An 11,379-nucleotide genomic window follows, 5' to 3' on the forward strand; every position below is an offset into this window, starting at 1 on the left:
TTTCAGCCGAGTTATGAGCTCTCAAAGTTTTGCTCTGATTTAACACAGGAAGACTGATTTTCTCCCTCGGAAGCAGTTCCCAAAATATCTCTGCCCTCCAGTTGCCACGTTTTCGCCTGGCCGGTTGGCCGATGGGATGTGCGCTGGGATGGTAATCAAAGTGTTGCGGGTTCGTTTCGCCTTTTGGTTTTTATTTTTTGTTTTTTCTTGAAAACACTTTTACCACCTTTTTGGACATTTTTTTGTCATCTTTTTGTGATTTTATAGTTCAAAATATAACAACAATTCATATTTCGAAGTTTCAAAAAATTTCATTTTTTCACAAAAACTTGTAAATGTTGCATCCAGGTGGTCAGCCCAATTCGAGTTTTTGGGGAAAAATGAAATTTTTTGAAACTTCGAAATATGAATTGTTGTTATATTTTGAACTATAAAATCACAAAAAGATGACAAAAAAATGTCCAAAAAGGTGGTAAAAGTGTTTTCAAGAAAAAACAAAAAATAAAAACCAAAAGGCGAAACGAACCCGCAACACTTTGATTACCATCCCAGCGCACATCCCCTCGGCCAACCGGCCAGGCGAAAACGTGGCAACTGGAGGGCAGAGATATTTTGGGAACTGCTTCCGAGGGAGAAAATCAGTCTTCCTGTGTTAAATCAGAGCAAAACTTTGAGAGCTCATAACTCGGCTGAAAGTGTCGGGCGGATTTCAAAAATTTCAGGATCGTCTTTTCAGACCATTCTTATCCTATCCTGAAAGTTTCAGCCAAAAAAGCATTTGCATGGTCTTGGGGTTCCCTTGTAAGTGAAGATCATCAAAAACAAAAAGCTATAAAAGATACGAAAACAAATGCATGGATTATGTGGAAATGACTGTCAAATCGATTTGAAATATTTCTACTCGCTAATGAATAAATTAGTTTTTATTTGAAAGTTTTGTATTTTGTGTGTGGGTATTCCGCGGGCAACAGTTATGAGATATAATTGGGTAATTAATTTTCAAAAATTTCAAAGAACTAATACTACTATTTGACTTTGAAACAAAATCTGAGAAAAGCAATCAAATTTTTGTTTTGCATGAAACAGGAAATGTTTTGAAACTTTTAATGTTTTTCCCCCCGGCCGTGTAGCGGGTCCCCGAATTTTACCCTGCTCGAAGCTTAAATGATGGAAGCTTAATGTAAATTTCAGTTTCAGACAAAATGTGTATTCTGACAAATAAAGAGATGTTTTTGATGTATTAGCACTCATTTTTGACACGTTCTTCTCGCAATACAAATCTTTTGAATTGCTCAATCAGGGTATAAACAACAATAAATATTTTTCTATATTTCCGATGTGAACTTACCGGAATAGTGTCAATATATAAAAAAGGAATTGTATTTACCGTATCGGCTTTAAATATTTTATTTTTCATATTCAAGTAATTTCGAAACAAAGAAATTTGGCAACCTTGGCGTTGCATTTCAATGTAATTTTCACCCTTAGTGTTCTAATTTAAGACGTTCAGGAGGTACTGAAACATTCATATGAAGTAGAATCCCTTTGTTTCACCTGTCTTTAAAAAGAACAACATTTTGTCAGAATATTGATGTTTTGATAGCTTTCAGAATGCTATCAAAAATCGACTTTATTTTATTATATCTTCCGTCCCCCGGAACCCAAACTAATTGAATATCCAACTGTTATCGTGGACTGTCGTTTCTTCCTTCGAAATGCTGGATGAGTCAAATAAAATACCCATGGGGAGACAACAACTTCTGCATCTGAACCCAGTGGACGGATGATGGCAAGCCAACTGGCGACGCTTGGGATAGTCAGGAACACTATCTGAAAAAGAAAAGGGAATTTATATGAGAGTGTGAGTAAATGAACCGGAGTGGTGGGTGAATCAGAAAAAGAAGAGAAACTTGTTTTTAAAGATAAAACTGATCAGAACTAAAACTGTAAATTTGAAACATTAAATCTGAAACTGTAAAAAATAGAAACTGTAAATTTGCTATATTTTCAGCTTGAAGCGATGTTTTATTCATGAACCAAAGGCAGAAGTGAAAATTGCAAAAAACTAAATGCTAACAAATTTTATTTGAAACAGTTTTTTTTTCAAATGTTCAGTGTTCACACTAGAAATTCTAGAGTGTTTTAGAAAACAATTCGAAAATTATAAAAATTTACGCCAACATTTTTTTCGTGTTCTAACAAAATCCCCTCGAAAACAAAACTATTCAATTTATTTTTCCCGTGACTTCTCCCACTACCCTAGTCAGCTAAGCTACGCCCACTTTTCTAATCAATAACAATCGATCAATCGATACGAATCAGTTATCTCTTCTCTCCTCGACCACTCTCTACTGATTGATCCTTTTCATTTTTCAATTCGAGGAATTTAAAATGAAGAATTTCAAATCGATCAAGTGAGTTTTAAGGGGATGTTAATAGAGCGCACTTTCTATTATGATCTATTTTCAGTGAGTGAAAATCATCAAAAACAAAAAGCTATAGAATATACGAAAACAAATGCATGTATTATTTTATTTGGAAATGACTGGAATTCTACGTCAATTTATTTGGAACTTCTATTAGCTCATGAATAAATTAGTTTTTATTTGAAAATTCTGTTTTCTGTGTTCCGGACGTTTCGGATTCCGGACGCAACAGTTATGGGATTTGATTGGGTAATTAAGTTTTAAAAATTTGAAAGAACTAGTTAAGTTAGGGGATTTCGGAACAGAATCTAAGAAAAGCAATCAAATATTTGTTTAGCCTGAAACAGTAAATGTTTCGAAGCTGTTCATATTTTCTGGTACCGTATCCCTATCTAGTCAAAATTTTGAAAGATAAAATAGCATGGACTCACTTGACCATTTCTAGCAAATAGAAAAAATTCACAATTTCCTAATGTTTCTATTGAAACAGAAAATTTATCTACAATCATTCTTTTCAACTGAAACTGTTATACCGTGAGGTATATAAACCTCAACGTGAAACCCTAGTCACGTGCCCCGATTATCCTGGTATTCATTTCTCTATAGAAATCAGTTCTAATAAAGTTCCGAATAAGAAACACCGTCTGACTCACACTCCTGTAATACAACATAAACAGTAAAAGTTTTTTATAACTTTTCAAATTAGTAAACTAGGAATCTAGAGAAACATTGTGTTTTTAACGAACGTAGGCACAAACTAATACGTTTTTAGTTAAAGTGAGAATTATCTTCGAAAACAGAAAAGAATTGATCAGTAAGTATTTCAAAAGATTATTCATTAGTTGTTGCTGAAACAGTAACAGTCGTTTGGAAATTAATATTGAAACTCTAATTGTTCGACGGTTTTTAAAGTGTACGTACTCAGTGGATCTGATTCTCACAATTTATCAAATAATTTCTCACAATTTGTCAAAATATATCCTCGAAATGAGATAGTCGTTTCAGCTGAAACAGAAAACATCTTCTAACGAATTCTCAGGGAACGCATTCTTTCTTATAAAAAATAAACTGAAACACAATAAGCAAATCTTAGTACTTTTAAAGAAAGATTAGAAAAAATAGGTAAATTTGCATTTATAGAGACAATATTGGTAGCCATCGAAACGGAATGTTTTTAAAAATCACGAAAAATGCGTGTTGGCTGAAACGGAAAAAGAAAATAGATCACTATGAAATTGTTTTTCTGAAACAGAAAATGTTTTGAAAAATTTTAACAATATGCTCTATGATTGAATTTCTATTATAACATGTTAAAACTAGTAGTTGTAAGTTCTGAATAACAGGAAATGGAAGAAGTTCAGTTAAAACCGCAATGTTTGCAACTTTGCATCAATCTATAATTAACATTGATCATTTTCAACTGAAACAACACAACTATGTTGATTACTAAACATTTGTGTTGACTGAAACAGTGAATCTATTTCTAAAATTTTCTTTTTTTCCAGTTTTGAAAACTTTCAAACTTGTACTATGCTTGACTATCAGAACGGAATCTTACGAAATTCTAGTTGCAGATTGTAAGAGATCGAAAGATTTGGAATAACAACTTAGCAATATTGATCTGGTGACAGGGTGGAAATCTAGAAATACTTAGTATAGTTTCTTAATATTTTTTTTTTGCAAAAGCAAATTAATAGATCTTGAATAATATTGACTAAAAACGGAATAATTTAAATGAATATTATGAAACAGTAAGAAAAGGTTATTACAATTTTCAAACACAGATATGAAAGTAGAATAGTAAAATCCAAACTCACCAAACAAATGCCTCTCATCAAAAACGACAAAATCATTGCAAAAGTGGTCAACGTCACAGATAACTCTGCTCGTCGACTCTTCCTACTCTTGTACTGAATATGATGAGATCCCCGATTTCTTGCTTGGGCAACCAGAAATATAACCATCAGGTTGATACTTATTGTGGATCCCATCCAGAAAGCAATATTTGCAAGCAGGAATGGAGAGTTGCTGAGCTGAAAACCATAGTTTTGAGTTTGGAATAATAAGTAGAGAATTAAGAAAAGTAATCAGTTTTGGAAGAAACAGTAAAAACTTTAAAACAATTAGGAAATAACGATAGGAAAAGTACTTATTAGGTGAATCAGCAATTTTTATAGATTCTTACCCCTCCAATCTCCCCATAATAGTGAATAAAAATGGAGCCGAACTCATATGGAGGATAAAGTTGTCTACATTCTCCAGTGACTGGAAACATGAAACATGTGTTAAAGACCGGATAGATTGAAATACGAGGCAAAGCGATACAAAGAAATTTATTAATTATCTGAAACAGTGTTGAATCCTAACATAAGTTATTTCTCCCATGTTTATGTACAAACCTGCTTATGAGTGTTTGGGTAAACCATAAAAATCAGTCTGAGAACTGACATAAAAAACGGAAAACCCATGGCCAGGTAATCCAAATAAAAGTGAGAGGCTAGAATGAAAATAAGTAGAGTCCCGTGATTGTTATTGGCACACCATGACGTCATCATTCCAGTCGCTGGGAAACGATTCGACATGTAGTCGAAGAAGAATGAGAAGAGATTCTGGAATAAAGAATTACTGTTGCAGAAGTTTTGGAACTGGAGGTTAAAACATAAGATGGTAGTGAACTCTGTCGTTATCAATTGACATCCTCAAAGCAAAAAATGTCACTGTTTCAAAAAGTGTTGATTTCAAAATGCTCTGATTTTATATGTTGATGTTTGTGTGGATAGAAATTATAAACATCAGATTAACAAGATTGTAAGATACATTTTGATTGGAATATTCAATATTTGATGGGATGTAGAAATGTGACCGAATCCTTTTTTTTGAATTTTAGTTTTTCTTGAATTAAACTGTTTTCAAACGATTTCTCTAGAATAATAAAAAAGTATCGATGTGAGACAGTATTTCCACATAAAATTTTCAAATCAAGTCTTTTAAAATCTAGGTATAACAGAACAAAGTTTTTGCATTTCAGTTTGTGTTCTTATGGAAACAGAATGTTTTGGGACGAGAAAACTTGAAAATATTTTACTGTTTCGGGCATATTATTTGATAGTAAAAACGTTGGAAAGCATTGATAGATTTGCTAGTCTAGTTAAAATAAAATATGAAAAAGGAAAAAATAGCAAAGGAAGTGCCAAAGTGTCATTTTCTCAATAAGCGGCAAAAGCTGATAAATTTCAATGAACTAGTTGTTGATTACAGATTATTTCTTACTGTTTCAATTTTAGTTTGTGTGGAAACTGGAATTTTAAAGATAATTCAGAAAGTGCTTTATGGAATTCAAACAACAAAAGCTTTACTTTTTCATTTTTTCATATGCAAACGGTACGAAAGCTCATTGTTTCAAAACAGAGGATGATTTTTGCAAAAAGTCTTAAATGAATACGTTCTTCAAGAAACATATTAGAAACAAATTTTACTGTTTCAGTTTATTTTTATTATGAAACAACATGTTTTAAGAATTAGTATGAAGCTATCTGCAAAACCTTTAAATATCTTTTGAATTGCTTCAAAAGAAAATAATTGCGTCCCAACTCTTCTTAAAAGTTGAAACATCAGAAAAAATGTTACCTAATCAATTCTGACTGCCAATATTGAGAGTTCAACAATTCTAAAAATTGTTGAAAACTTATATATTTTCATTTTCATTTTTTCTATATTACTCGAACAATGCCTAGCTCTATAAAACATTATGTAACTTACCACAATATGTGCCAAGAGAATCATATAATTTGGAAGCGGAGATTATAGAAAATACTGTTTCATGGAGATCCTATACACGTTTTTGCTTTTAGTTGATTAATTAAAGATTAGGAAGAAACTGTTTCTAGTGTTTCTGCGAGCAGTACTATTCAAAATAAAAAAAATAATTGACTGTTCGATAAAACTTCGTATTTCGGTCGATTGGTTGTTCTTTAAATCTGAAAGTAATACTTAGTGCCAGTTTTGAGTTTTCAAGAATTCTAAAAATATCATACTTTTTTATTTTTATTTTCATTTTTTCTGTAGTACTCTAACAATGCCTAACACTATTACACATTATGTAACTTATGACAATATGCGCCATTGAAACCACTAGAAATATCTGTGAGTTGACTATAAACTCTTTTCTCCTCTAATAATGCTCCATGAATACAAAGATAGTATAACTTAAAATTGACTGAAAATTTTTAGAGAGAAGTATATCTTTTATAAGGGGAGATTATAGAACATGAGATACTGTTTGATAAATTTTTTAAAAGTTTTTGCTATGGAAAGATCAGTTGGTAGATGTTACGATGAGTAATAAGTTTAGGAAAACAACATTTTCTTCTGTTTTTGCGAGTACTGTTAATCTTGTTAACTATTTTAAAATTAAAAAAGTAGTGTTTCAGAAAACAAATATTTACAACTAGAACGACAAAACCTTGATGGTCCTATAGTTTATTCTTAAAAATTGTTATGTTCTAAACGAGTTTGGTTTTGAAAAATAATAATTTTTTCATTGGGAAAGGTTCAGGAAAAAATATAAATCTGATAAATTGATTTCCGGTTCCAAACTATTTATTTTAATTTCAAACGTCCTGAGTTTTTGGGTATTATTTCGAACATTAGTTTTAAAAGTTACCGTTTCAGCAACTAGTTTAGAAAATACAAAAGTTATAAACAGTGAAAAATATTTATTTTTTCTCTTTAAATTATTTTTAAAGCTTTTCCATTGTATAACACAATCTCTATCAGAATCTTCTAATAAATCAAATATTTGAAGTTAAAAAATTAACTGTTTCAAGTATATATTTTACATTGCAAATAGAACATTTTCAATTAAGCCAATTTCCCATTTCCAATGCATTATTCTAAACTTTTCAGTTGCCGTTAAATAAGATAATTGTTGCCTTCAGTGTGTAACTAATGTAAATTTCAGGTTCAGACAAAATGTGTATTCTGAAGAATAAAGAGATGTGTTTGTTGTATTATCACTGACACGTTGTTCTCGCAATACAAATCTTTTGAATTGCTCAATCAGGATATAAACAACAACACTCATTTTTGTTTATTTCGAAAGCTAAATTACCAAATGGAAAACATGAAATATGGAAAATGTTTGAATTTTAGACGTTCCGGAGGTACTGAAACATTCATATGAAGTAGAATCTCAATTTGTTGTTCCACCTGCATTTAAAAGAACAATTTTTGCCGGATTATTTGATAGTTTTCAGACTACTATTCAGAAATATTTATTCCATTATATCTTCCGTCCTCCGGAACCCAAACTAATTGAATATCCAACTGTTATCGTGGACTGTCGTTTCTTCCTTCGAAATGCTGGATGAGTCAAATAGAATACCCATGGAGAGACAACAACTTCTGCATCTGAACCCAGTGGACGAATGATGGCGAGCCAGCTGGCGACACTTGGGATAGTCAGGAACACTATCTGAAAGAACAATGGAATTGATATGAGAGTGTGGGTAAATGAACTGGGGGTGATGGGTGAATCAGAAAGAGAAGAGACACTTTTCTTTAAATGAAACTGATCAGAACTGAATCTGTAAATCTGAAACTGTAAAAAATAAAAACTGTAAATTTGCTATATTTTCAGCTTGAAGCGATGTTTTATTCATGAACCAACGGTACAAAAAATTGAAAATTGCAAAAAACTAAATGCTAACAAATTTTATTTGAAACAGTTTTTTTTTCAAATGTTCAGTGTTCACACTAGAAATTCTAGAGTGTTTTAGAAAACAATTCGAAAATTATAAAAATTTACGCCAACATTTTTTTCGTGTTCTAACAAAACCCCCTCGAAAACTAAACTATTCAATTAATTATTCCCGTGAATTCTCCCACTACCCTAGTCAGCTATGCCCCGCCCACTTTTCTAATCAATAACAATCGATCAAACGATACAAATCAGTTCTCTCTTCTCTTCTCGACCACTCTCTTCTGATTGATCTTTTTCGTTTTTCAATTCGAAGATTTTACCATGAAGAATTTCAAATCGAGCAAGTGAGTTTTGAAGGGAATATCAATAGAGCGTACATTCTTTATTTTCAGTGAATGAAGATCATCAAAAACAAAAAGCTATAAAAGATACAAAAACAAATGCATGAATTATTTGGAAATGACTGGAATTCAACGTCAATTTATTTGTATTTTCTACTCGCTAATGAATAAATTAGTTTTTATTTGAAAGTTTTGTTTTTTTTTGTGTGGGGATTTTGGGGACAACAGTTATGAGATCTGATTTCAAAAATTTAAAAGAACTAGCAAAATTATGCGACTATGGAACGAAATCTAAAGAAAGCAATCAAATACTTGTTTAGCCTGAAACAGTAAATGCTTCGAAGTTATTCATATTTTCTGGTACCGTTTCCCTATCAAGTCCAAATTTTGAAAGATAAAATAGCATGGACTCACTTGACCATTTCTAGCAAATAGAAAAAATTCACAATTTCCTAATGTTTCTATTGAAGCAGAAAATTTATCTACAATCATTCCTTTCAACTGAAACTGTTATACCGAGAGGTATATAAACCTCAACGTGAAACCCTAGTCACGTGCCCCGGTTATCCTGGTATTCATTTCTCTATAGAAATCAGTTGTAATAAAGTTCCGAATAAGAAACATCGTCTGACTCACACTCCTGGGATACAACTGAAACAGTAAAAGTTTTTTGTAACTTTTAAAACTAATAAACTAGGAATCAAGAGAAACACTGTGTTTTTACCGAACGTAGGCACAAACTAATACGTTTTTAGTTAAAGTGAGAATTATCTTCGAGAACAGAAAAGAATTGATCAGTAAGTATTTCAAAAGATTATTCATTAGTTGTTGCTGAAACAGTAACAGTCGTTTGGAAATTAATATTGAAACTCTAATTGTTCGACGGTTTTTAAAGTGTACGTACTCAGTGAATCTGATTCTCACAATTTATCAAAATATATCCTCGAAATAAGATTATATAGTCGTTTCAGCTGAAACAAAAAACATTTTCTAAAGAATTCTCAAGGAACACATTCTTTCTTATAAAAAAAAACTGAAACACAATAAGCAAATCTTAGTACTTTTAAAGAAAGATTTAAAAAAAATAGGTAAATTTGCATTTATAGAGACACTATTGGTAGCCATCGAAACGAAATGTTTTTAAAATCACGAAAAACCCGTGTTGGCTGAAACAGAAAAAGAAAACAGATCATAATGAAATAGTTTTTCTGAAACAGAAAATGTTTTGAAAAATTTTAACAATATGTTCTCCGATTGAATTTCTATTATAACATGATAAACTAGTAGTTGGAAGTTCTGAAAAACAGGAAATGGAAGAATTTCAGTTAAAACCGTAATGTTTGCAACTTTGCATCAATCAACATTTAACATTGATCATTTTCAACTGAAACTGCACAACTATGTTGATTACTAAATATTTGTGTTGACTGAAACAGTGAATCTATTTATAAAATTTTCCTTTTTTTTTCAGTTTTGAAAACTTTCAAACTTGTACTATGCTTGACTATCAGAACGGAATCTCACAAAATTCTAGTTGCAGATTGTAAGAGATCGAAAGATTTGGAATAACAACTTAGCAATATTGATCTGGTGACAGGGTGGAAATCTAGAAATACTTACTATAGTTTCTTAATATATATTTTTTGCACATGCAAATTAATAGATCTTGAATAATATTGACTAAAAACGGAATAATTTAAATTAATATTATGAAACAGTAAAAAAGGTTATTACAATTTTCAAACACAGATATGAAAGTAGAATAGTAAAATCACAACTCACCAAACAAATCCCCCTCATCAAAAACGACAAAATCATTGCAAACGTCGTCAACGTCACCGATAACTCTGCTCGTCGACTCTTCCTACTCTTGTACTGAACATGATGAGATCCCCGATTTCTTGCTTGGGCAACCAGAAAGATAACCATCAGGTTGATACTTATTGTGGATCCCATCCAGAAAGCAATATTTGCAAGGAGGAATGGAGAGTTGCTGAGCTGAAAATAAAAATTGAGTTGAACCATTATAAGTAAGGGGTTGAGAAATGTAATCTGTTTTGGATGAAACAGTTAAAAAAATTAAAAACCATTAGAATCAGTTTTATAGGTTATTACCCCTCCAATCTCCCCATAATAGTGAATAAAAATGGAGCCGAACTCGTATGGAGGATACAGTTGTCTACATTCTCCAGTGGCTGGAAACATGAAGAATGTATTGAAGACTGGATAGATTGAAATACAAGGCAGAGCAATACGAAGCAATTTATTAATTATCTAAAACCGTTTTGAACCTTAAATTATTTCTTTCATCCGTATGTACAAACCTGCTTATGAGTGTTTGGGTAAACCATAAAAATCAGTCTGAGAACTGACATAAAAAATGGAAACCCCATGGCCAGGTAATCCAAATAAAAGTGAGAAGCCAGTATGAAAATGAGTAGAGTCTCGTGATTGTTACTGGCACACCATGACGTCATCATTCCAGTCGCTGGGAAACGATTCGACATGTAGTCGAAGAAGAATGAGAACAGATTCTGGAATAAAGGTTTACTTTTGCAGAATTTTCGGAACTGGAAATGAAAACATAGGAAAATAGTAAACTTCAAATTTAATGTCGATTAAAAACATTTCTAAAAGGCTTTGTGAGTTCTTTTTAATCTAAAATGTATTTAAAATGAATGCAATTATTTTTCTATTTCTCTGTTTCAATTCCTCTTTTTTTTGAATCAGTTAATTTTTCGAATGATTATTCAGCCGTTTCAATTTTTTTGGCTTAAGTTTTTGCTGGAACAGTAGTTTCTTTTCGAAAACTAATCTGTTTTTTTACTATTTCAAGAGACGTAGTCCAAAAATTCATTTTTGGAAACAAAGGATCTTTCTTTGCTATTTAGTTTTGCTCTAATTAAAAAAA

At 31.5% G+C, this 11,379-nt stretch overlaps 1 protein-coding gene across 1 annotated transcript; it reads right to left on the reverse strand.

Moving 5' to 3' along the window:
- Positions 1-1,638: 1,638 nt before the first annotated feature.
- GCK72_015314 (uncharacterized protein) lies at positions 1,639-10,975 on the reverse strand (the record flags this gene model as incomplete). Its single annotated transcript, XM_053730773.1, has 8 exons — positions 1,639-1,830; positions 4,244-4,459; positions 4,612-4,770; positions 4,826-5,035; positions 7,753-7,899; positions 10,251-10,466; positions 10,584-10,742; positions 10,793-10,975. 8 exons carry the CDS (start codon positions 10,973-10,975, stop codon positions 1,639-1,641), a joined length of 1,482 nt encoding a protein of 493 aa, XP_053585545.1.
- Positions 10,976-11,379: the final 404 nt, after the last annotated feature.

This window comes from Caenorhabditis remanei, chromosome IV (assembly GCF_010183535.1).
Source record: "Caenorhabditis remanei strain PX506 chromosome IV, whole genome shotgun sequence".
NCBI classification, from domain to species: domain Eukaryota; kingdom Metazoa; phylum Nematoda; class Chromadorea; order Rhabditida; family Rhabditidae; genus Caenorhabditis; species Caenorhabditis remanei.